Genomic DNA, 24792 nt, shown 5'->3' with positions numbered 1-24792 from the left:
TAACTTTATATATCTTTATCTTTATGAGTTCTTATTTATTCGCCATTTTGCATGTCAGGTTGGCAGAGCTGCCATGGCCTCTCGGAAAATGGATGTTATTGATGTTTCTCTCGCATAGTAACGCTTTTGTTGTATATATGCTTTCATTTTTTGTATATGTAACTTTATTCATCTTTGTTATTGTGAGTCTTCGGTTCTTATTCGTCATTTTGATTATCTGAAAGGGGCGTCAGGTTGGCAGCTCTCTCATGGCCTATAGGCTGAAAAAAATTATATGTCTTGGTAGTTGTCCCTTTTGGTCCTAACCTTTAATATCTACAGCAATTGTGAGTCTTCGGTTCTTATTCGTCATTTTGATTATCTGAAAGGGGCGTCAGGTTGGCAGCTCTCTCATGGCCTATAGGCTGAAAAAAATTATATGTCTTGGTAGTTGTCCCTTTTGGTCCTAACCTTTAATATCTACAGCAATTGTGAGTCTTCGGTTCTTATTCGTCATTTTGATTATCTGAAAGGGGCGTCAGGTTGGCAGCTCTCTCATGGCCTATAGGCTGAAAAAATAAATAAATAATGTCTTGGTAGTTGTCCCTTTTGGTCCTAACCTTTAATATCTACAGCAATTGTGAGTCTTCGGTTCTTATTCGTCATTTTGATTATCTGAAAGGGGCGTCAGGTTGGCAGCTCTCTCATGGCCTATAGGCTGAAAAAAATTATATGTCTTGGTAGTTGTCCCTTTTGGTCCTAACCTTTAATATCGCTTCTCGCAGCAATGGATTGAAACTCGCAGTAATGGATTTTTCTCGCAGTAATGGATTTAAATTCTGACAGTAATTAATGGATTTACATTAGAAAAGTGTAGATTTCGGAGAGATATAGGCAAGCATTGGTTTTGTAATAGGGTGGTGGGGGAATGGAATAGACTCAGCAATCAACAATAAACTATCAATCAATCAATCATAGTTAGTGCAGGGACGATAGCTTGTTTTAAGAGTAGACTGGATAGCTACATGGACGAGGATGACAGGTGGCCCTATGTTCTTATGTTCTTATCTATAGCAATTCTGTTTTACTTATATTATTAATTATTTAGCCACACTTTCCTTTGTCTATTGAGTTTATTTAGTTATTGAAAGATGTATGGAGAAGCAAGGATATAAAGAAAAGGACAGAATTAAAAGGAAAAGAGAAGGGGAGGAGGAAAAGAAGAGGGAAAGAGAAGGGAAGTAGGGAGAAAAGAGGAGGGGAAAGAGAGGAGGAAGAGGAAGAGACGTGCGATCATGTTGGCAGCCCTGTCCTGGCACACGCTGGGGGAAAGACGAGTGACTTTACAGAGTGAATATTTTTGGTGATTTAACCTTCCTGGGTGAGTAAATGGCGTCCTTATATTACTTTAAACAAAACAGAAGCCTCAAGGAACATATACACAGGAGGAGGAGCGCCGGGGAATAATATTAATTGGTCAAAATGGTGAAAAACAAGATGCCGAGCTGGAAATGGAGGCCTACTAGGAGGAATAGCATGCCGGTAACATTTTTCAAGATTTATCCTTCATGACTAAATAAATGGCATTCTCATGTTACTGTAAGGGAACTAGAGGATACAAGGCACACATACTCAGCAGGAGAAGCGTGGGGGAATAATATTAATAGAAAAAAATGATGCTTAGCGGGAAATGGAGGCTGGGGAGCGGAAGATGAGGCTCTATGCCGGTAACATTTTTGAAGATTTCTCATCAATGGCTCAGTTAATGGCGTTCTGATATTATTGTCAAGGAAATAGAAGATACAAGGTACATTTATATATAAGGAGGAGCGTGGAGGGAGTGTATTAACAAGATAAATGACTGGGAAATTTAGATGCATGGACGGGGAACTCTGATACACGGGCAACATTTTTCACTATTTCTCGTCAATGGCTAAATAAACGGCGTCTTTATATTACTGTAAAGGAAAAAGAAGTTGCAAGATACGTATACAATGAAGGATGATCGTAGAGGGAGTGTATTAACAAGATAAATGACTGGGAAAGGTGACGGGCATGGACGGTGAACATAGATACACGAGTAACATTTTTCAAGATTTCCCGTCATTGGCTAAATAAACAGCATCTCTATATTGCTGTATAGGAAAAAGGAGTTACAAGATACATATACACTGAAGGATGATCGTAGAGGGAGTGTATTAACAAGATAAATGACTGGGAAAGATGAGATGCTGGGACGCGGACCATAGATACCCGGGGAACATTTTTCAAGGTATCCCAAATAAACGGCGCCCTAATGGTACTGTAATGGTAATAGAAGATGCAGGGCAGCGTGGGGGGAGTGTTAACAAGATAGGTAAATGACAGGAAAGATGAGATGCTGGGCAGAGAGCAGGGAACAAAATAATCGTGCCAGGACTTAACTAACTATTCCTCGCCTTCATAATAACAACTGTGAAGGGAGTAGATGGTATAGGAGTCCTCCCCACCCTAGAAATAAGTATAGAGGAAGTGTATAAGTAAAATATATGAGCTTGCAATGATTTATCTCGCTACCTCTCGCCTTCATAACAACTGTGAAGGGAGTATATGTTATAGGAGTCCTCCACACCCTAGAAATAAGTATAGAGGAAGTGTATAAGTAAAATAAACGAGCTTGCAATGATTTATCTCGTTACCTCTCGCCTTCAAAATAACTACACAGTGCTCTTGGGAGGCTGGTGATCAGTTTGATGCTGGAAATAAAGTCAATAGAATGTAAAATAATGCTGAAGTAAATTAGTAAAATTCCTTAAAGCTCTTCGGCTGTGAGGGAATAGTTCTATGTGTTTGCTTCACTGTAGTTCGATAGGTAAGCAATCAGTAGGAGTCAGAGAAAGGGTGAATACTTGATGGAGTGGCCAGGGTGAATAATGGACGAGGCAGCATGTGGTGAGGGTCATTTAATCTGTTTCTTGCCCTCACAGCACCATGCCGAGCCACTACCATTCAGACTACAGCTTCGGCTCTTCAGGAGGAGGGGGAGGAGGAGGAGGAGGATACAGGTGAGACAGAGAGATTAATTTATTCCTGTTCTTTTACCAATGAGTTTTATTTGTTTCTTCCTTCTACCTCACATTTTCCTCCCTCATATCCCAGTCTTTCCTCATCACATCCTTTAATAATTTAGTAGTTTTATGTTACTGATTTTGCAATGGTAGATTAATGATTTAGTGGTAGTAGGTAGTTAATTTAGCAGGAAAGGTTTAACAGAGATAGTTAATAATTTAGCATAGAAGTTATTGATTTAGCAATGATGGATAGATTTAGTGATGACAGGTAATTTATTTAGTAATGATAAGTCAGTAATTCAGCATTAATAGATTAATGATTTACCATGGATTGGTTAGGTATTGATTTTACAAACACGTCATGGCTACCAACATTACATATCTAGCAGCCGTACTTCACCTAGCACAACTACCTCACCCCTTACACCCCTCACACTTTCCAACCTCCCTTCCTTACTCCCATGTCCTTCCTTTCTCCGCAGGGGCAGCACCTCCAGAATGGGGGCCACGGTTGACTATGGCCACCACAGCATGGGAGGGGCTCGGGGCACTGGGTACTCCTCAGGGTCATCCATCTCTGCCTCAAGGTGGGTGTCCTCCTCTCTCCTGTCTTTTCCTACAGCAATGAAATATTTACACTTTTCTACAGCCATTAAATACTTACACTTTTGCTACATTACACGTTTCCGACAGCAGTTAAAATATTTACACTTCCCACAGCATTGGTAACACTATACATTGCCCTTGCCAGGTACCGTGATGGCGGCGGGGGAGGTGGCGGTGGCGGCGGTGGCATGTACGGCAGTGGTGGAGGTGGCGGAGGAGGCGGTGACTATGGCATGAGCAGGGGTGACCGCAGTGGTGGTGGTGGTGGTGGCGGTGCTGGAAGTGGAGGTGGTGCTGGAGGCCTCATGCCGTATCCATCCTCATCCTACTCTGGCTCTCTGGGACGGCCGGGCAGCCCCAGCCTCCCCTCAGGCGGCCAGGGCTACTCCAGCTCATCGTCACGGCCGAGTTACGACGCACCGCCCATCTCTCGCTCCACGTACGGCGAAAACACCTTCTCCTCGCGCTCCTCCTTCGACGGTGGTATGTCACGCTCGTCGTACAGCGCCCCGTCACGATCCAGCTATGACAAGAGTTCATCGTCGCGGTCAAACTATGATTCTGCCCCCAGGCCAAGCTACGAAAGCTCTGCTCCTCGCCCTGGCTACGGCGGGGGTGCCTCTCGCCCTGACTACGACTCTGGGGGTCCCGCACGCTCCCGCTTCGATGAGAGTGCCGGGCCACGCGGGAACTACGAAGAAGGTGCCATGTCGCGGCCCAGCTATGATGACAGGCCTGCCCCAAGCTACGAAGGTGGTGCCATGTCTCGCTCACACTTCGACACACCCGAGATCCCTGCCCACTCCGGCTACAATGACGGCCCACCCGCCCGCCCCAGCTACGGCGGCTCTCGCGACCCTGATCCTGGCTATGGGGGCGGCTTCCAGGACTCAAACTTTGGCAACGGGCCGGGCTATGGTGCGTCATCCGGGGGCGCTGACTACAGGGACAGCATGAGGGATGAACCAGGCTACAGGGGCTCTAGCAGGGGCCATGACAGCTCTGGAGGTGGCTCTGGCATGCCCTATAACAGGTGATTGGTGGTGGTGGTGGTGATTCCTTGTCTTCTTTGTTTAACTCCATCATTTTCATTTCTGTGACTAATGAAGAGACTTTGCTTCTCCCCCAGTCAGGTTAATTAGTGTCTGAATGGCTGAATTAATGTCTTGAGTCAGTTAACATTGATGCACTGTTTGGTGAAGTAATATTAAGCATTATGTAACACTGCTGGTGCTATGGGGAAGTCTGTTTTTAATTCTTTGTGTCCAGGAAAGTTAGTATCCATGGAAATAATGTTTGGTTTTGAAGAAGGTTACACCGAGCATGATTTTGAAGCAGTGGTTGTAGATTAGACCTCAAATTTGGGGCATTGTAATATCGGGTTTATAGCATTAGGTTTACCATCATGGTCAAGAGCCGCTCCGACCTAACACTGCTCCACTTGCACGTAAATCCTCTTCTCTGACTTTCATTTCTGTGGCTATTGAAGAGGACCTGGTGTTTCTCTTGTAAGGTCAGTTGATTATGTAGAGTGTTTGGTCTGCCTTCCAGGGGCCACGGGTTAATGGGTGCTTGGGAGGACAATGCAGGGCCACAGATTCCCCCGGCGGCCCCAGCTCCACCCAGGGACAGCCACCACTCCATGCCAGCCCCCAGAGGTCCCGGCGGGGGTGGCGGCATGATGGACCGAGCACCAGAGAGGGACAGGGGCATGGACAGCCTTCCGCCACAACGTGGATCAACGGACATCATTGGGGCGGTGAACCAGCTGACGCAGATGGCCAACCCAGAGTCTGAGATTGCTCTGAATATCCTGAACGCTGTGCTGAGGAAGGTAAGCCAAGGGAAAAATATTAGAAGTGAAGTTTGTGGAATATAACAGAGACAGGAACATTTAAAAGCTGCCTTGAGTTTGTGAGTTGGTAATAATTGACATCTCTTGATAAGGGAGAGCTTGGAATACAATGAAGGGAGGCTGCCATTGTTTTTAGTAGGCAATAACTGATATTTCTAAGGGAGAGCTTCCAATACCTCAACTGATATATAACACTAAGGGACAGATATTTCTAAGGGAGCGCTTGGAATACCTCAACTGATATATAACACTAAGGGACAGATATTTCTAAGGGAGCGCTTGCAATACCTCAACTGATATATAACACTAAGGGACAGATATTTCTAAGGGAGCACTTGCAATACCTCAACTGATACATAACACTAAGGGACAGATATTTCTAAGGGAGCGCTTGCAATACCTCAACTGATATATAACACTAAGGGACATATATTTCTAAGGGAGCGCTTGCAATACCTCAACTGATATAGAACACTAAGGGAGAGCTTGCAATACCTCAACTGATATATAACATTAAGGGACAGTTTGTAATAGCTCCATTTGGCACACATTAAAGCTAGCTCTTGTTCCTTCCTCACAGCCCCAGCCTGAGCGCCGATCCAGGTGGGATGACGAGCCAGCCCCTAAGATGAGGCGCAGTGACTGGGTAAGGCTGAGTGTTGCATCACATCCCCGTCATCGCCTCTCTGTCTTGCTGTCACATCCTTCTATCTCATTATCGTGTCTTTATCTTGTCATCTCCTCCCTTATATTCATCCTCATGTCTTCCTCCACACACTGTCTCCAGGTCTTCTTTGGTCTTCAAGTTGGTCTCCCCCTGCTACCCCCTCCTCTGAAGCTCCTGAGTACATGGTTATTCTCAGTCTATCCATATCTCTGAGACCATATCTGTCCCCCATAGGCATTTCTCCCAAGGAAATGACCATGGCAGAAGTGTCTCCAGTTTTCCCTTTCCCAATGTTCTTTCTCTGTCTTATTGTCGTGTTTCTTCCTTACTGTTACGTCTGAGGCTCCTAATCCCATCTCAGTCATTCCTCCGCCCCTAAGTCTGTGCCATCATTCTGTGTGAGTGTCTGTTATGTTGTACTTTCTCCGGCTCTCTGCCGCCTCTTCCTGGCTGTCACATTTCTTTGTTTCATTGTGTTGAAACACGTAGTAAATCTTTGCTTCCCAGTCCTGGACCATTCTTTGCATGGTGGTAATGATGCCCAAAGGTTCACAATTGGCCTTTATTCCATGTGTTTACTGTCTTAAGGTTGAGCATTTCAACCTCCTCCTTAACTTGTTATTAATCCTGAAGCGACCCTCTGAGTTGTGGGTGATTTGTTATTTTGTTGATGCTGCTGATGCAAGCGGAAGCCTTGGGACCTCCCTGTGTCCAGCGGTTCAGGACTTTATGTTTATTTGTGTGGCGAGTGACCCCAGTACGGTGTGTGACCCACCCACTACTGGTGTTGCTCAGAGCCCCCAGCCTCCAAGCGTCGTGAGTGGAGTGCACACATGCATGCATGCACACAAACGCACACCCTCAGGTAAGTTCTGCGTGCCTTGGAGGGAGCCGTGGAGGTGTGCCGTCCAGGACCACAGAGTGAGCTGCACTGTTATGTGTCTGATATATTCATCAGCTGTTGACCTGACCCTTCCTAGTAGTTCAAGGGAAGCACAGTGGCCATTCCAGGGACTTGGGGGGCCCTAGGCACAAAACTCCAGCCATTGGGGCCCTGTAGCACACAGCCTCAGGGCCCTAAGCTTCCCCACGAACATGCAAAGTGTGTGCGTTGTTATATTGCGTCCTACTAAATTAATTTGTCTTCATTTCTGCTACAGGTTTTAATGGCGTTCCTGCAGGTGTCATTGTTACATCTTGCATCGCTCTGCCTCCATCTCTACCACAGGTTTCCATGAGTGGGTTCCTGCAGCTGTGTCTATGTCCAGTGGTGTAACAAGTGTTTTGAGCCCCCCAAGGCAGTGTGCCAGGAGGAGAGAGTGGAGACACACACTGCTGTTTCTTGTCCCTGATGTGACTGTTTGCATCGGGCAGCAGCTAAGGCTGCTGCCCTTCCTGCTAATGAGACAACAGTAGTATTGCTTATATGGTGCAGCACACTGGCACAGAGTGAAGATTAGAGTGTTGCAAAGGCTGTCTTCCCAACCAGAACCAAAGGCACTGCGGCACTGTCTCACCTGGCACACACTGACCACTGCCGGCACTTGTCCTGTCACCTTCTCTCTGTCCACTCCATCCTCCATAGTGCAGGGAGAGGCCCTGGGCCTCCACACACCACCACCACCACCTTCCCCCAACCATCAGTGTTGTTGTTGTTGTTGCTGCCGCCAGCCAGCCCACAGCTCCCTGGGCCTCAGGATGGCACCACACGGCCACGGTGTAATGGTAGACAAGCGACAGCTTGAGTGGCGAGCAATTACTCACAAGATGAGGCATGGCAAACATGTTTGGCTTCCCGTCTGTGGCCCGGTGAGGCTGAGTGAGCAATCATCTGAATGATTCCTTGAGTGCATTGAGGTGTTAATGTATAAAGTGTTACATGTAATGCATCCACATGCATCTACAAAGTAAATGTTAGGAGCATAGAGAGAGATTTTCTTCCCTGGCCAGCCATGGCTGCCTCCACACCCAGGGTGGTGAACAGCAGACGAGTCCTGGCACTCTCATGCTGCACACACTGTAGGAGGGAACAAGTCTCTCGGCCTCTCATCTCCATGACAGTGTCTGACAACTTCCTTGGTCCGGGACTGAACCCAGACACGTTTTCCTCTGAGTGCCACTGGATGCCAGGCAGTGGTGTCACAGGCATGTGTGGTCCACACACACAGCCACACGCTCCACCACACCTTGTAGGGTGGTGGGCGTGGGCACCACGGCTGGGACTGTCCCGTAATGCAGCACTGCTGAGTGCCGGGGGATCGAACCCCGGCCTGTTGAGTATAAGTCAGGGCAGCGTACCTGGCACCATGATGGGATTTTCTCTGCGTTGTTGCAGTCTTTAACGTACCTTGAACTGTTTGCTGACACGTTGCTCACCACTCAAGCTTGTAGCTGGTCAAGGTGGCCTGGGTGTGGCGCCGCCCTGAGCCCCACAAGTAATGCCTCCCTCCCCGTGTCCTTGCCTGACGTGGCCCCTGTGTTGGCCGAGCCGCCGCAGCCAGACCATCGGCATAGGTGGCTCCTGTGTGTGTGTGTGTGTGTGTGTGTGTGTGTTGTGAGGGTTGGTGAGTGTGGCTGTGTGCCAGGGAAGGGGACAGTGCCTCAGTGCCAAGGCACCTCAGGCCAGGGGTTGACGCCTGTACAGTGCCAAACCCGGCCTCCCCACCACCAGTCTGGCACTGTCAGTCTGCCAAGGCTTGTAGTAACAGTTGCTTCCCCAGGGCACAGGCCCGGTGTGAGGCAGCTTAGTGGCTGACCCAGCCTGGCCACAGTGTCCCATGGGCGGTGTGAGGACACTGGTGGAGCCGTGCGCGGCCCCCAGTGTCCCGCCCTCCTGGGCCGGCCACAGAGGGCCCCCCGGCCCTGGCCGGCCGCCGTGTATAGTGACACTGAGGGTTGAGTGTCTCCCACAGGCTGGGGCCCGAGACTCTCACCACGGCGAAGCCATGCGTCCGCCGCCACAGCCACGCAAGTTCCCCCCGTCGGACCGCCACCACGCCCGGCAGACCTGGGAGGGCCAGGGCTCCCAGCAGGTCTGGGCCAACCGCCCGGTGTCCCTCATTGCCCACGAACAGTACAGTCGGAAGGTTCTCAAGCCCAGGCGCGGCAAGGCCCGGCCAGAGACCAGCCGGGAGGCCACCCGGGGCCCCGCCAAGGACCAGCGCAGACCACGCAGCGACTCAGAGACAGCGGCCACCACGCCAGGGACGGCACAGGGCCACAAGGGGGCCGCCTCAGACCCCACCCAGAGGTAAGCATTGAGCAGTGCGCCAGGGCCACACACGGCCCTGGCAGACACGGGGGGGGTGCCGGCCAGCCTCTGTGGCCCCTGGCACCTCCCCCCTGGACCACCATTGTCCAGTGGCCCAAGGGTTACTAGCATGGCCCCACACCTGGCACCAGAGCCTGTGCCAGCCATGGCTGAGCACCGGCACTGAGCACACCTGGCCCCCTAGGCACCACCACTGTCCTGGGGCCAGCCAGCCTCCCTCTCTGTAGCATAGACCAGTGGCCACCAGCACGGCCCTGCCCGGCGTGTGGCCCACTCGGGTGGCCAAACAGGTGCAGTAGACTAAGCTCTCCTGACCCCCCTCCCCTCCTTGCCTCCCTCTCCACACTGTCTGCTGTGCCATACTCCTGTAAAGGTCTAGCTTGTGAACCAGGTGTCAGTAAGGCAAAGTTTAGGGGCTCAACAAGGCATGGGGCTGCTTCACCAGGGGCTGAGTTATCCCTCAGGCAGGGCTCCAGCAGCTGTGGCTTAGTACTTGACACTGACTGCAAGTCTGTGCCACTGTTGTCTTGTCAGGGAGTGCCAGTGTGGGGAGTGTCTCAGGGAAAGCTGCCAGGGACACATTTTTGAAGCAGCCACTGAGCCAGGGGGGGAAGCCCTTTACATGAGTATGCACCATACTTAGTACCAAGCATAACACACACACACACACACACACACACACAAATATAGATTGGAGACAGGACTATCCGAGGTTGAGCTCAGGCCCTGTATACTACAAATAGGTAAATACACACACACACACACACACACACACACACACACACACACACATGCACACACACACACACACAAACACACACACCTCCCCTGCCTCCCACTGACCTCTGCTCACCCACAGTGCGTCGGGCGAGGAGATGGCCGTCGCTACGGTTGATTCCCACATCCCACCAGGCATCCCCGCGGTAAGTACTCATTGGCGTGGTGTGTATGGTGATCACTCACGGTCTAAGGAGTGTTCTTTTAGGTTCATGGTGCATAAGAAGGGTCAAGCCATTACCAGGGTCATAAAACTGCCCCTGGGAATGCACAAAACTCAAATGAAAGCCTTGTCAAATAAGTGTTCTTGGGCGCTGAAATGCTTAAGTATATGACATAGATGTTGATAAAGAGCAGTAGTGTTGAGCCCTCCTTTATTTGGGGCAGAAACATATATACAGAGAGAGGTGGTAAGATGGTGTTTATAAGCTCCTTAATATATAGTTCAGTTTACCCAGTGAGGACAGTCAGGAATTTTGGATATATGAATGTATGATATTGATACTGAGGCGTAATATTGAGCCTTTCCTCTTTCTCTTCCTCCCTGCAGCGTCTGTATGTGCCCAACGATGTGCTTCTCTGCCACATGTGCGATATCAACAAATTCGGCAGCGTTGGGGTGAGTCATGACAGTCTTCCTGAGTTCTCTTGGTAGTGTCATTTATGCCAGAGTATGTGATATTATTTTCTCCCTCCTCCTGCCTCCTATCTTTGCTGCAGCACTCACAGTTCCTTGCCCCCAGACATACCTCCGCCACCTGGAGCTGCCCGAGCACTACGAGGCATCGCGTGCCTTCCATGCCGTGGGTGCCGCCGTCATGGAGCTGCTGCTCATCGAGGCAAAGGTACGCAAAAGAAAATTCAGCACAGTCTCAGTTTCCCAGGTTATAGATTTTCCAGACAAAATTCTTGATGACAAGTTTGCAGGGAGTGTAGAGAAGACTGGTCAGCTGTCGGTCTTTTTAACGGATTTATTGTTGATTTTATTGATATAAAATATTGTCTGTTGACTGCACAAGCCTTCATGCCTACTCTATTGAGAAAAGAATCAACGGCGTGACTTCATGAGACAGATGAGGGGTCAACCTAAGTCATCCCCAGGGCAGGGTTTACTGTTGTTACTCAGAAAATTGCAGTGGTGTGGGTATGTAAGTGTTTATTTGCTTTTATTTACACCTTTATTCCCTTGTCAGCTGGCCTCCCTGCGTGCCGGCGAGCCTGGCTACTCCCAGTACCACAAGTGCCGTCGGTGCCAGGTGTTCGCCAACCTGAAGGAGCACAACAACAGTCTGGAGCACCTGCTGGTCTCACACTTCATGAAGGTGCGCTGCTGCAAGCGTCCCTTTGCCACGCGCGCCGAGCTGGAGGAGCACAAGCTGTCCCTCCACCACTACCGCTTTGTGCAGAAACACGGCGTGGCAGAGCCGGTGCTGACCAAGGACGAGGAGGCGGAGAAGCAGCGCAAGGAGGATGAGGCGCTGCAGGTGCTGGAGGAGGTGCACCGCAAGCAGGTCAACAAGGAGGAGCCGCCACTAACATCCGCCACCCTGCCGCCCTTTGACCCTGAGAAGCCTGTCGGTGAGTGTGTGTGTGTGTGTGTGTGTGTGTGTGTGTGGATGGGTGCATCTTTTTCAACTGTGTCCTTCCCTTGTTTCTTCCTAATTTCCTTCCTTCCATTCAATCTCTCCTTACTTTTTCTAGTCATTATTCATATCCTTCTACTCTGTGTCTGTGTGTGTCTTTCCAATCTTATTTCTTCCATATTTCCTCCCTTCCCTGCACCATTTCATTGTGTGTGTGTGTGTGTGTGTGTAATCTATTTAGTTTTTCAGTCTCGGAGGCAGTACATTTCAGCTGATCTATTTGGAGAGAAAGCACATAGGGAGGAAATAGCTCATTATAGATACATGTCACTTCATTAGTCTTTTTATTTAATTATAATATAATCTCAGTGCTAACTTTCTCTCTCTCTCTCCCTCCCTCCACCTTAGGCCTGCACCTCATCCACCGTCGGTCGTTCTACAAGTGTGCCGTGTGCCCTGAGAACAAGCTGAAGCTGACCAACGAGATGCTTGTCAAGACACACTTCCACTCCGTCACCCACCACAACAACCTCAACTCCTATGCTCGGGAGGTCTTTGTAAGTGGTCCCATGCCTTGCCTTGTGCCCCTTCCCTTCTCTTCCCTCCACTCTTAACCCCTCATATCTGTCCTTCCTCCTCCTCCTCCCCCTCTTCCTTCATCTTCATTTTACACTTAATTGTTGATATCCTTTAGTGTGTGTTCAATCTGCTCTAGATAGACATAAAGAAAGAAATAAGTCTTGTTTGTGTCTTGCATTAATTTTAATACTAGGCATAAATTCCTTTTCCCAGGAGGCTAAGAGGAAGCTGAAGGAGGAGAAGAAAGCCCTGGAGGAGAAGAAGAAGGAGGAGGAAAAGAAGACGACCAAGGCCATAGAAGGGAAGGAGGAGAAGGACGAGAAGAAGGTGAAGACAGAAGAGGAAAAGACAAAGGAGGAAAAGGTAGGACTCCTAACTTACATCCTTGTCCCCATAACATCCTTGGTAGTGGCTGTGTCAGGGGGCCAGGCAGGTGACTCTCCTACAAGGCTTACCATAGCACTCATCTGTGGCCTAAGAGCATGGGAAGGGGTGGTTCTAAAGGGCTGTGTTAACCTTACCTTCTCATTTCTTCCTCTTGTGTGTAATAGCCAGGCGACTCTCTCCTACAAGTCTTTACCATAGCACTCATCTGTGGCCTTATAGCATGGGAAGGGTTGGCTCTAAGGGACAGATCTTACTTATATAGGGCCACTCTAGGCTGTGTTCATCTTACCTTCTCATTTCTTCCTCTTGTGTGTAATGGCCAGGCGACTCTCTCCTACAAGGCTTACCATAGCACTCATCTGTGGCCTTATAGCATGGGAAGGGTTGGCTCTAAGGGACAGATCTTACTTATATAGGGCCACTCTAGGCTGTGTTAACCTTACCTTCTCATTTCTTCCTCTGAGTAAGTGATGTAAACCTTCACATATTCAATTCCCCATTTTATTATTGTGTTTCATCAGCTGCAGGTCTCGTTTCAATACCGTTTCAAGATAATAAGTGGTAGTAATAGTTGATAGTTTATTCATTTAGAACTTTACATACAAGATAGTACATTGCAAGACACATGATAATAATTGTAGTAATAGTCGAGTTTATTCACTAAGGTGGCGCCAGAAACAGAATATACTTCCTTGATTGCTTTACTCACCCCATGTACACCAAACACCTCATATATCCCACCATTGGCTGCTCCCATTCACTTCCTATATCCGCATTATACCCAGAATTTCTCCGTCCATTCCTCTTGTGCACTTCCAGCATTTGATAGTCAAGAAATTTCCCCTTTAGCTTCCTCTTATGAATAGAAATCACCTCATATCACTGTCCCCCTTTGCTTCCTCTTACTAACACTGGTTGCATCTGTTTACTCTCTCCAGGATGATGCTGTGAAGAAGGAAGTTAAGGAGGAGGAGGAGGAGGAGGAGATGGAGCATGATGGACTCCCAGATGATGACGTTTCGATGATGGAGTTGGAAGCTGGTGAAGGCGAGGAGCAAGAAGAGGAAGAGGAGGATGAAGGAGAGGAGCAGGAACACCAGGAAGGAGAGAAGGAGGAGGAGGAGGAGGAGGAAGAACAAGAGCAGCAGGAGGAGGAGGAGGAGAAGAAAGCAGATGATGTGGTGGAAGTTCCCAATGGAAAGGACGAGGGTGACAGGTAATGTAGCAGTGCCTTCGTCTTGTACATGTTCAAGCCACGCCATTCTAGGTAGCCTTGCAGGAACCACTCAGCTCAGGTCAGCCTTGCATGTCTAGGTCTGTCATCAACCACTTGGCAGTCAAGAGGCAGAAAGCTAACCAAAAATATCCATGTTTTGAGGTCAACTGATGCTCAAGGTCTGAATGTTCTTTGTTAGTTATTCCTATTTATATCAGCACATCATAGTTTTGTGTACCAGCTGATTAACATTTGAACTCTTGCAGAAAGCTAACTGAAAGATCCTTGTTTTGAGTTTACTTAATGCTAAAGGTTTGAATATTACTTTTTTTATTCCATTTACATCAGCATCTCATAGTTTTGCCTGCCAGCTGATTGACATTTGGACCCTTGCCCTGTAACATTTGAATTGCCTCTGTGTGACCATTATCATAGCTGCCAGACTTGAGGAATCTGCCTATTTGAGTTATTGCTTTCTGCCTCTTGACAGCAGCAATGCCTTGTGTACCCTACACAAGGCAGTATGCCCCCTAGCTTATGCCCCATTGACTGACTGACTGCCTTGCAGTGAACTACTCTAAAGTTAGCCTTGCATGTGATGCTGCATACCACAAGGCCTGCAGTAATAATATACTTAGCAAAAACAAGAAAAATCTACACATGATATATATATATATATATATTCTAGAGAGAGAGAGAGAGAGAATCTACACATATATATATATATATATATATATATATATATATATATATATATATATATATATATATATATATATATATATATATATATATATATATATATATATATATATATATATACACACACACACACACACACACACACACACACACACACCTTTGTGTAGCCACCAGGTCATTATCAGGAAGGTTTGATGGTAGGTCAACTGAGCAGACAGTCAGAGAGGGAGGAGAGTGTTCGGAACCCTTGGTGCTCACTGAAGTGTTGATCTGATGACGTACGTTCTGCTAACCACTCCATCATCCCCCTTGTTCATGCCATTACAGCCATCTTTTGGTCTTTGATTCTCAAGTAGAATTAGCAAAGTCCAAAATCAGCTGAAATGGCATGGACAGGGGGAGTGATAGTGTGGTCAACAGTACATACGTTCGCTCAGATCAACGGCTCAGTGAGCACCGAGACTTCCACACACGCTCCTCCCTCTCTTAACTGGCTGGTCAGCTGCCAGACTTACAATCAAGCCTTCCCGTGTATACTCATAAATTTTTCCTGTTTCTGATGTGTAGATTGCTTCAATAGGCATTGAATACGCACTAACGAAGAGTGCATATGAATTATAAGACTACATAGCCTTGAGAATGCAATGATGCATGCACTGGGGATGCTTAGGGCTGCCTTGGTGTAGGGGACAGCTCTCTATGTATTGCCCCTTGCCTCTGAAGTCAAGTCGCTTGCTCCAGACTCAGGCCATTACGTACACTGCTTCCCTCTATACAGCAGCAGCCGAGAGGCCCCAATAGTTAGTGTATGAACCTGTTCTTGCCGCTGTTACTGTATTATGTCAACAGCTTGTACACACCCTGCAATACATGTCCTGGAATCTGATTAATTAGTCTAAATTGATGCTAATAGGAAATTGTAACCCCCTGGAAACAGTTGTCTGAATACCTCAAGTTAGGAAATTGCAGGACGAAATCTAAGTTATCTTGAATCATGAGTACAGGAATGATAACTGTTGTACTCTTGTTAGGATAAAAGGACGACTCTCAGGAACTTGTACAAGATAAACTCAAAAGATAGAATGATTAATTAATATTTGAGGACTGCTTCATTTCAACCTTAGCTCACTCATTTATTTTCCTCCTGATATTGGCTTTAATCGGCAGTATGTGTCTGTGTGTGTGTTCCAACCTAATTATAGTTTTACAAGATTTAATTCAAGCAAACACACACACACACACATACACACACACACACACACACACTGCCAATTAAAGCCAATATCAGGAGGAAGCTAGCTGAGGTGTTTGTGTACAATTTGACAAACATCCTACTCTTATAAAACCAGTTAGCATGCACAGTCAACATCTTTGCATCCCCCCCCTCCTCCTCCTCCTCTTCTTAATCATTTCCCCATACGAGAGCACTTCTATTGTCTCTTGTCAAGCATGCAGTCTATGGGTCATATTATAAGACATTTCGCTGCCCAAGAACACACATTTGACAAGGCTTTCATAGGAGTTGTGAGCATTTCCAGGGGTAGTTTGATGACCCTGGTGGTAGTGTGACCCTTCCTCTGTACTGTGAACCTGAAGAAACTCATTAGAATCCGACTGACCCCCTCTTTGACCTTTAGAAATAGGTGATGTAAGAAGCGCGTGTCTTATAATACCAGCCCATGTCCCCCTCTCCTCCTCCTCCTACTTCTTTGCATCCCCCTCCTCCTTTTCCTCCTCCTAATCATGTCCCCTTACAAGCACTCTTACCAGTCTGCTATATCTCTCTACATCTTTGCATCCCTCTCCTCCTCCTCCTCCTCCTCCTCCTCCTATATCTTTGCATCCCCCTCCTCCTAATCATGTCCCCTTACGAGCACTTCCATTGTTTCTATTCACTATTCAATGTCGTGCAGCGTCGCCCCAAGTCGCATGAGAACCGGCGGATACACGAGCTCACACTGGTCTTCGGCATGTGGCTATTGGGACCTGCTTGGTAATGTAGCTTAGAATGGTGCCAAGGGATCTCGTGTATGGTGCCACTCAATCTCGTGCTGCTTGGGACGGCGCTGTACCGCATGGCGAACGCTGCCTATAATTAATCTTCCCTCTTGGTGTCTAGGGGTTGACGTCAGTGTGTTCCTCTTCAGGGGGGCCAAGGTGAACGGAGGAGTGCCAGCCGTCAAGACATCACCCGCCAAGACTCCAGCACCTCCAACAGCCATCAAGAAACCTACTCCAGTCTCTGCCAAACCCACTACTCCTCAAGCTGTCCCTAAACCCATCACACAAAGCACTCCCAAGTCCACTCCTCAAGGCATCCTCAAACCCACCACTCCCCAGACTGCCGTAGGAGCCAAGACCACACCCCAACCATCGCCTGCAGCTAAGGGTGGTCCACAAGCTGCCAAAACCACCCCACAAACCAAGCCTGCCACGCCGCAATCTCCCGGAGTCAAGACCCCGGCTCAAGCCACTGCCAAGGCCCTCACACCACAGTCACCGCAAGCCACGAAACCCGCCACACCACAGTCACCACAAGTCTCGAAAGCGGCCACACCGATGCCCCCAGGTGTGAAGGGGATACTGAGGGCCTCACCAGCGACCAGGAGCACTCCACAATCCCCTGCAGCTACCAAGACTACACCACAATCCCCTGCAGCTGCCAAGGTGACTCCACAAACCCCTGCAGCTGCCAAGGTGACTCCACAATCCCCTGCAGCTGCCAAGGTAACTCCACAATCCCCTGCAGCTGCCAAGGTAACTCCACAATCCCCTGCAGCTGCCAAGGTGACTCCACAATCCCCTGCAGCTGCCAAGACAGCTCCACAACCCCCTCCAGCTGCCAAGACAACTCCACAATCCCCTCCAGCTGCCAAGACAACTCCACAAGCACCAGCAGTGACCAAGACAACTCCACAAGCACCAGCAGTGACCAAGACAACTCCACAAGCGCCAGCAGTGACCAAGACCACTCCACAAGCCCCAGCAGTGACCAAGACCACTCCACAAGCACCAGCAGTGACCAAGACCACTCCACAAGCCCCAGCAGTGACCAAGACCACTCCACAAGCCCCAGCTGTGACCAAACCCACTCCACAAGCCCCAGCAGCGACCAAACCCACTCCACAAGCCCCAGCAGCGACCAAACCCACTCCACAAGCCCCAGCAGCGACAAAACCCACTCCACAAGCACCCACACCAGCTACAAAGACCCCGACATCAACCCCAGCAGCCACACCCACACCCGTCAAGGCTACACCCACTCCCTCGGCCATCCCTGCCAAGTCCACGCCCACGACCAGAGGCACAGCGATCCGAGGCACACCCCGCGGCAGAGGCAGGGCTCGTGGGCGCGGCCGTGGCGGAAATAAATAAATTAACAAGTAAACAAGACATTCCTGAACCAGCAGTTGTGATGTTAGCAGTCTGTGTGGGGCCAATCATGTGTTTGGCATGTGGTGTTGCTTCTGTATGTGTGTACTATGTTTAATATGAAGGATATTGGTTTGAAGCCCTAGAATTCATACCTGTTCTATCTAGCTTGGTTACTCTATAAGGCATTACCAAAGGAAGGAATAACATTGCTTCTGTGTGTGTATCCTATGTTAAACTGAAAGGAGTTGGTTTGAAGCCCAAGGAACTGTACTGACTAAAGGAACCCATACCTGTTCTATCTACATTTGTTATTTTATAAGGCATTACCAAAGGGAGAAATTACGTCGCTTCTGTATGTGTGTCCTGCGTTAAACTGAAAGGAATTAGTTGGAAGCCCCAGGAACTGTACTGACCAAAGGAATCCATACCTGTTCTATCTACATTTGCTACTCTTATGGCATTACTAAAGGGAGAAATAACGTTGCTTGTGTGTGTGTGTCCTAAGTCAAACTGAAAGGAATTGGCTTGAAACTTGTATGAAATATAAGAATAAACTTGCATAAGAGGGAATGAATACGTATCCTATCTAGCTTTGTTACCCTACTGGACATTACTAAAGGGAGACGTCATTTAAATCATGAGTATAGGAATTATAACTACGATTAGGCTGGAGAACTTGTACAAGATATAAGAATAAACTTGCATAAGAGGGAATGAATACATGTTCTATCTAGCTTTGTTACTCTATAAGGACATTACTAAAGGAAGAAGTTACATTAATACAGTTAGGAAATTAAGGTTTGTCTGCCCTGGTCAAAGGAGTGAGTTTTTATTTACCAATACCTGTTCTAGCTTTGTTACTCTACTGGACATTACTAAAGGAAGAAGTCACATTAATTCAATAAGTTAGGAAATTACTCTTAAGTCTGCCCTGTATTCTGTGCCCTGGCCAGAGGAAAGAGCGTACTATCTATAAACAACTGCTATGTCGAGATTTCTTACTCTGTTGGGTATCACTAAAGGAAGAAATCACATTAATGCAATAAAATTAGGAAATTACTCTAAACCTGCCCTGAATTCTGTGCCCTGGCCAAAGGAAAGAGTGTACTGTCTATTAATACCTGCTATGTCAAGATTTCTTATTCTTGAACATTACTAAAGGAAGACATTACATTAATACACTGCAATAGTTAGGAAATTACTTTTAAAGATTTGTCTGCCTTGAATTCTGTGCCCTGGCCAAAGAAGTGAGTGTTACATAGCTTCAATAATACCTCTGATAGACCGAAAAGTTGGGGGCTGAGGGGCTAAATGTGCTTGGCTTACAAGTTCGGTCCCAGCTCACGGTGGCTGCTTGGGGAGAGAAGGCATTCATATAACCCTTAGTAGAGCTGTATGGTCTTTGCTACCTGGCTTGGGGGATCCTCTAACTCACTAACAGTAGATGCCATTGTACATTACTGACCACACTCCCTCCTCATATATATATATATATATATATATATATATATATATATATATATATATATATATATATATATATATATATATATATATATATATATATATATATATATATATATATATAAAATCTTCCTATCTCTCCTAAGGGCTGTAATTTTCTGTCCCTTTCTATCTTTTGTTTCCTCTCAAGATCCTGAGCTATATACGTATATTCCTGCCCTCACCTCTGTGCTGACTGACGGAATACCTGTTATAAGTTCTGTTCACCTCCTGGGCAATGCTAAGGATAGACCACTTGACTACAATATATAGGAAATGACTAAGGTGTGATTTTCTGCCCCAGCATCTGTTAGTACCTGTTCTACCCTAGTTTTGTTAATTACTGGGCATTACTAAAGGACGGATGGCTACACTGTACTGCAATAAACATGATTTACTCTAAGGTGTAATTTTCTGGCCTGGCTTGTGTTGGCATTACTGAACAAACAAATAGGAAGTTAATCAAGGTTCAGCTCCCTATCCTGACCTGGTGACTGCCTGTTCTATGCAGTTTCTTTCAACCTGCTAATATTACTGGCCACTGTACATCAATATACACTTTTTAAGAATCAGTTTAGATTATAATGAGTAATTCTTCCGGCCTGGTATCTGCCCTGACCAAAGAAATCCCTGTTCGTTTTAGTTTGAGTAAATACGCAGCACCCCCAAGGCTGCACCACACTAGGCAAGGCACAACCAGCTGATTCAAGACCTTATGCGGACTCTTGGAAGTCTATACGTAATAATCTCTGAATGGCAGGTCGTGTACGGTGGAGACGCTGGGAATGGACCTGTCTTGACTTGCCTGGTGTTGATGCAGCCCTGAGGTGAATACCAATAACCTCGGCTTTCAATGAGGTCAATTAAATCTCTGTGTGTGTGTGGTGTTGGCTGCTGGAGGAATGACATATGCAAGTATCTATTTCTACGGACGGTTTTCTTCTATATATTTGATTTGTGTGATATTTCTCGCTGCTTCTGTTTTTGAAAGTAACAAAGAGAAGTTACTTTCCTTCAACAATATCTTATGTATTCTCCCAAACATAATAAAGGTTTCTTAGGATGATAAAATGATGTAACCGTTTTCCTAGTACGTCAGTGATGGAAATGGAGTTAATGAATGGAATTTAATGTGTCATGAAGGAATATACTTAGATTGTTACAACCCAAACAACAGAGCTGGATTGAGTCATGGCACACAGACAGCCCTGAGACACCACATATTGTAAAGCCTTGTGTGGTAGTCCCAGGGCTGTGGTGTTTCCCTGTACAGCCCCTTGTGTCAATCCAGGCCCAAGGACACCACATATTGTAAAGCCTTGTGTGGTAGTCTCAGGGCTGTGATATATTCCTCTATGCCCCCTCTTGTCAATCCAGGCCCTGAGACATCACACTATACAGTCTTGTGTTGTCCCAGGGCTGTGGTATATCCCTGTATGCCCCCTCTTGTCAATCCAGGCCCTGAGACATCACACTATACAGTCTTGTGTTGTCCCAGGGCTGTGGTATATCCCTGTATGCCCCCTCATGTCAATCCAGCCCTGCTCCAAGACTCCCTTCCTCCTTGTCTGTTAGATAATCCCGTACTACAGTTCATATTCAAAAAGGACTAAACTACACTGTACTTACCAAGCTGTCAAATACATGTGCCGTATCTTGTATCATTTTTGTACATGGATGCCTTGGGTTACATATCACGGACTATACTGTATGTGTGCGTGTATGTGTATGGGGCAGTCTGACAATCCCACACAGCCATTGTAAGCACACAAACCAAACTATATTCACAATGATCTGCTCTTCTACCCAATACCAGATACTAAAGAGAATTCCTGTGCATTTTCTACAGTTTCCTTCTTTTTATATCAATGCCAAACACTGTAGCACAAGGAATTTTCGTAGTAGTATTCCGTGTTTGGTTTGAGAGGTTACAAACTTGCTGTATAGGACTGTAAGACTGGCCCTATGTGTGTGTGTGTGCATGTGTCTACAAGTGCCCATATTGATGCTAGGATTAATAATGTTTTTGTAATTCCAAGTGCATGAAGCTGTGGACAGAAACTGTTTGACCTTTAACTCTTTGTGATGGGTTACTTTCTGTAGGGTAAGATGTTAGCTCCTCTCCCTGCTAGTTCATCTCCCAGATTGTCTTCTCTCCCTTCCTCACTTCCCTTCTCTCCCTCTCAGTATATATATCCTTCTCTCCCTTTCTCCACTCTTTTCCCTCCCATCCTTTCTCTCTTCCAAGCTAGTTCATCTCCCAGGCTGTCTTCTCCCTCCCTCCCCCTCTCCCTTCCTCCCTTCCATCTCTCCCTTTCCTGGTTACTTTATCTCCCTCTCCTTTCCCTCTGTCCTCCCTTCTCCCTTCCAAGCTACCTCATCTCCCAGGCTGTCTTCTTTCTCTCTCTCTCTCTCCCTGCCAGTTCATCTGGGTTATTCTCCCTCACACCCTCCTAGTTCATTTTATCTCTCCCTCTCTCTCTCTCTGCCTTCCTTACTTCACTCTCCCTTCCTCACCCTCCATTCTCCTCCCACTTTCCTCTTCCTCCTTCACCCTTTCTCCCTTCTACATCTTTCATTCTTCTCCCTCGCCAGTTCTGTTCCTTTCTCTCCATCCTTCACCCTCCACTCCTTCCTTTCTCCCTTCCTCACCCTCAAATCTCCTTTACCGGTCTCTCCCTCTCCCTAGCCATGTCTCTCCCTTCTACACCCTCCAATCTACTCCCTAACTAATCCATTCCCTACTTCCTTCTCTCCCTCTCTTCCCCTTCCTCCTAGCCAAGACTTCCCATGAGGACAGCAGTTACCCATTCATGAGTAAGGTGAATCAGTGTTAGTCCTCAGCTGTGCCCGGTAAGGTTAGCAGTGAGTTAGTGTGTCATTACTGTAGTGTTTGTAAGTGTTGGTGTGTGCACAGGCCTGCCCAGCCTCTCCGGAAGCCCTCACCACCCAGGCACGGGCAGCAAAAAATGTAAGAAAATAATAAACAGCATTTTCACTAGCTATTCTTTATTTTTAACCCTTGGAAAAACTACTACAGGTGTTATTATTACTATTACTACTGTTGTTATATCTGCCCAGCCTCTCCGGAAGCCCTCACCACCCAGACAAAGGCAGCAAAATACTTAAAAAAATAATAAATAGGATTTTCACTAGCAGTTCTTTATTTTCAACCCTTTGAAAACTACTACAGGTGTTATTACTACTACTGCTGCTAATGTTACGTCTGCCCAGCCTCCCTCACAACCTATACAGGGACAGAAAACATGTAAAAAAATAATAAACAGGATTTTCACCAGCATTTCTTTATTTTTAACCCTTGGGAAACTACTACAGGTGTTACTATTACTACTACTGCTCCGGAAGCCCTCACCACCCAGACACGAGCTGCGAAATATGTAAAAATAATAATAAAGGATTTTCACCAGCTATCCTTTATTTTCAACCCTTGTGTGGAAGATTACTAAAGGCACTATTACTACTATTACTATCACCACTACACTTGTATTAGTTCTGTGCTATTACAATGAGAAGAGGCTTGTGCTCTGACCATGAAGCTGGAGGGTCCCTCATATGGATGAAATGAACAAAAAACATGATGCCCTGATACAATGGTCATGTCATTAACCCTCTCGCACACTTTCAATCCAGTGGCGTGAATATAAAACTACAACTGATGATGAAGCCACTGATATATTATTGATAAGGATGAGTGCAGTCTTTGGGGGTGAAAATTGACTGAAACAAAATCAGTACAGAAATAAAACTTGTAACTTAAGGTGTGCGAGACGGTTACTTGGTGCTGAGGTGCCTGACTGACGTATAATCAACACTGTCTTCCAGTTGTTATTCTCTTGAGCATGAATGATTTAACCCGGTACCAGCGACGGGCCAAATTTGTGGCTTTACCATGTAGCAGCGATGGGCCAAATTTTTGTCATGATATAAACCCCCAAAAACAGATGATGCATAAACTGATCACAAATGCGTCGATATATATTATGAAATGGTTTGCGTGAGTGATGATTTTTTCTCATTTTTCTCGCTTAAAGGGAAGGGCCTTTAAGAAACATGATCCCCGCAGCTACCATCAGGTTAAACACATCAGTAACTTATCCTGAACTTATCTTGGACTTCTGCCGAGTGGGTAAATAATAATATCACAAGAAGATAAACACATACATTAACTGATCTAACTTGAACAGATGCTGCTGATGAACAAGAGAGAAATGACATCACAGAAAGATACACTCATACCATAATACCACACTGTCACTTAGGCTAATCTGTAAGATGCCACATGGGTCCCAGCATCTTCATCCTTCCTACCTCGACGACCCAGCTGGTTACTTTATCTCCCTCTCCATTCCCTCTGTCTTCTCTCTGCTCTTTTCCCTCCTCTCTTTCTCTCTCTTCCAAGCTCCCTTATCTCCCAGGCTTTCTCTCTTCTGGCATCTCCGTCCTTCCTACCTTGACGACCCAGCTGGTTACATTATCTCCCTCTCCTTTCCCTCTGTCCTCCCTTTCTTCATCTCTCCGATCTTTTCCCTTCCCTCCTCTCTCTTCCAAGCTACCTTATCTCCCAGGCTGTCTTCTCTCGCTCTCTCTCTCCTGGCATCACCCTTCCTACCTCGATGACCCAGCTAGTGAATATAAAGTAAACACAACTGTAAGCTCTGCCACGGCCACTGAGGGGGCAAAGCATGTCAGGCCTTGCTCCACATGCAGTAGCCGTGGGTCTGTGTGTTATAATGTATACCTTCATGTTCCTCCTCAAGTCTTCCTCCACACATCATCACCAGGACTTCTTTGGTCTTCCAGCTGGTCTCCTCCCTTCTACAGGCTTGGCATTTGTTGTTGTTGGTGGTGGTCTGGTCTTGTCATTTCAGGGTGAGAGGTTACTGGATATACATACTTACCGAGAGCTGCTATAAGGGTGAAAGGTATATAAGGGAAGGGAAGGGAGGATTAGAATGTTAACCTAGGTCCCTCCTACACACACACACACACCCTTACCCTTCTCCCTCTCTCTCACATGCACACACAAACACACACATACCCCATAGGAAGCATAACACACACACACACACACACACACACACACACACACACACTCACTTTTCTTCCCCCCTCACACACACACAAACACACACACCCCATACAAAGAATAACAGACTGACACACACACACACACACACACACACACACACACACACACACAAACACACACACCCCATACAAA

The 24792-nt window shown here is 46.9% G+C and overlaps 1 protein-coding gene and 1 long non-coding RNA gene across 29 annotated transcripts; one reads left to right on the top strand and one right to left on the bottom strand.

The window, feature by feature from the left end:
* Positions 1-1255: 1255 nt before the first annotated feature.
* LOC126985977 (uncharacterized) lies at positions 1256-22551 on the top strand. 28 transcript variants are annotated; one of them, XM_050841661.1, is made up of 17 exons: positions 1256-1360; positions 2946-3023; positions 3512-3616; positions 3781-4668; positions 5187-5469; positions 6071-6136; positions 9070-9407; positions 10288-10351; positions 10756-10824; positions 10949-11050; positions 11399-11783; positions 12197-12345; positions 12581-12730; positions 13693-13970; positions 16820-17339; positions 17400-17459; positions 17520-22551. In XM_050841661.1, exons 2-17 carry the CDS (start codon positions 2950-2952, stop codon positions 18045-18047), a joined length of 4059 nt encoding a protein of 1352 aa, XP_050697618.1. In that variant the 5' UTR covers positions 1256-1360; positions 2946-2949; the 3' UTR covers positions 18048-22551. The 28 variants fall into 28 exon arrangements, with proteins under 28 accessions (XP_050697618.1, XP_050697609.1, XP_050697617.1 ...); XM_050841652.1 differs by having other exon boundaries at positions 17490-22551; XM_050841660.1 differs by having other exon boundaries at positions 17370-17429.
* LOC126985979 (uncharacterized) lies at positions 18761-24754 on the bottom strand. The gene is made up of 2 exons (XR_007739227.1): positions 22736-24754; positions 18761-22581 (listed from the first exon to the last, which is right to left on the bottom strand). It is a non-coding gene; the product is annotated as an uncharacterized LOC126985979 (long non-coding RNA).
* Positions 24755-24792: the final 38 nt, after the last annotated feature.

Source organism: Eriocheir sinensis, chromosome 60 (genome assembly GCF_024679095.1).
Source record: "Eriocheir sinensis breed Jianghai 21 chromosome 60, ASM2467909v1, whole genome shotgun sequence".
Classification (NCBI taxonomy): domain Eukaryota; kingdom Metazoa; phylum Arthropoda; class Malacostraca; order Decapoda; family Varunidae; genus Eriocheir; species Eriocheir sinensis.
Note: the sequence above shows the minus strand (reverse complement) of the source record. Positions and strands in the feature narration are given on the sequence as shown.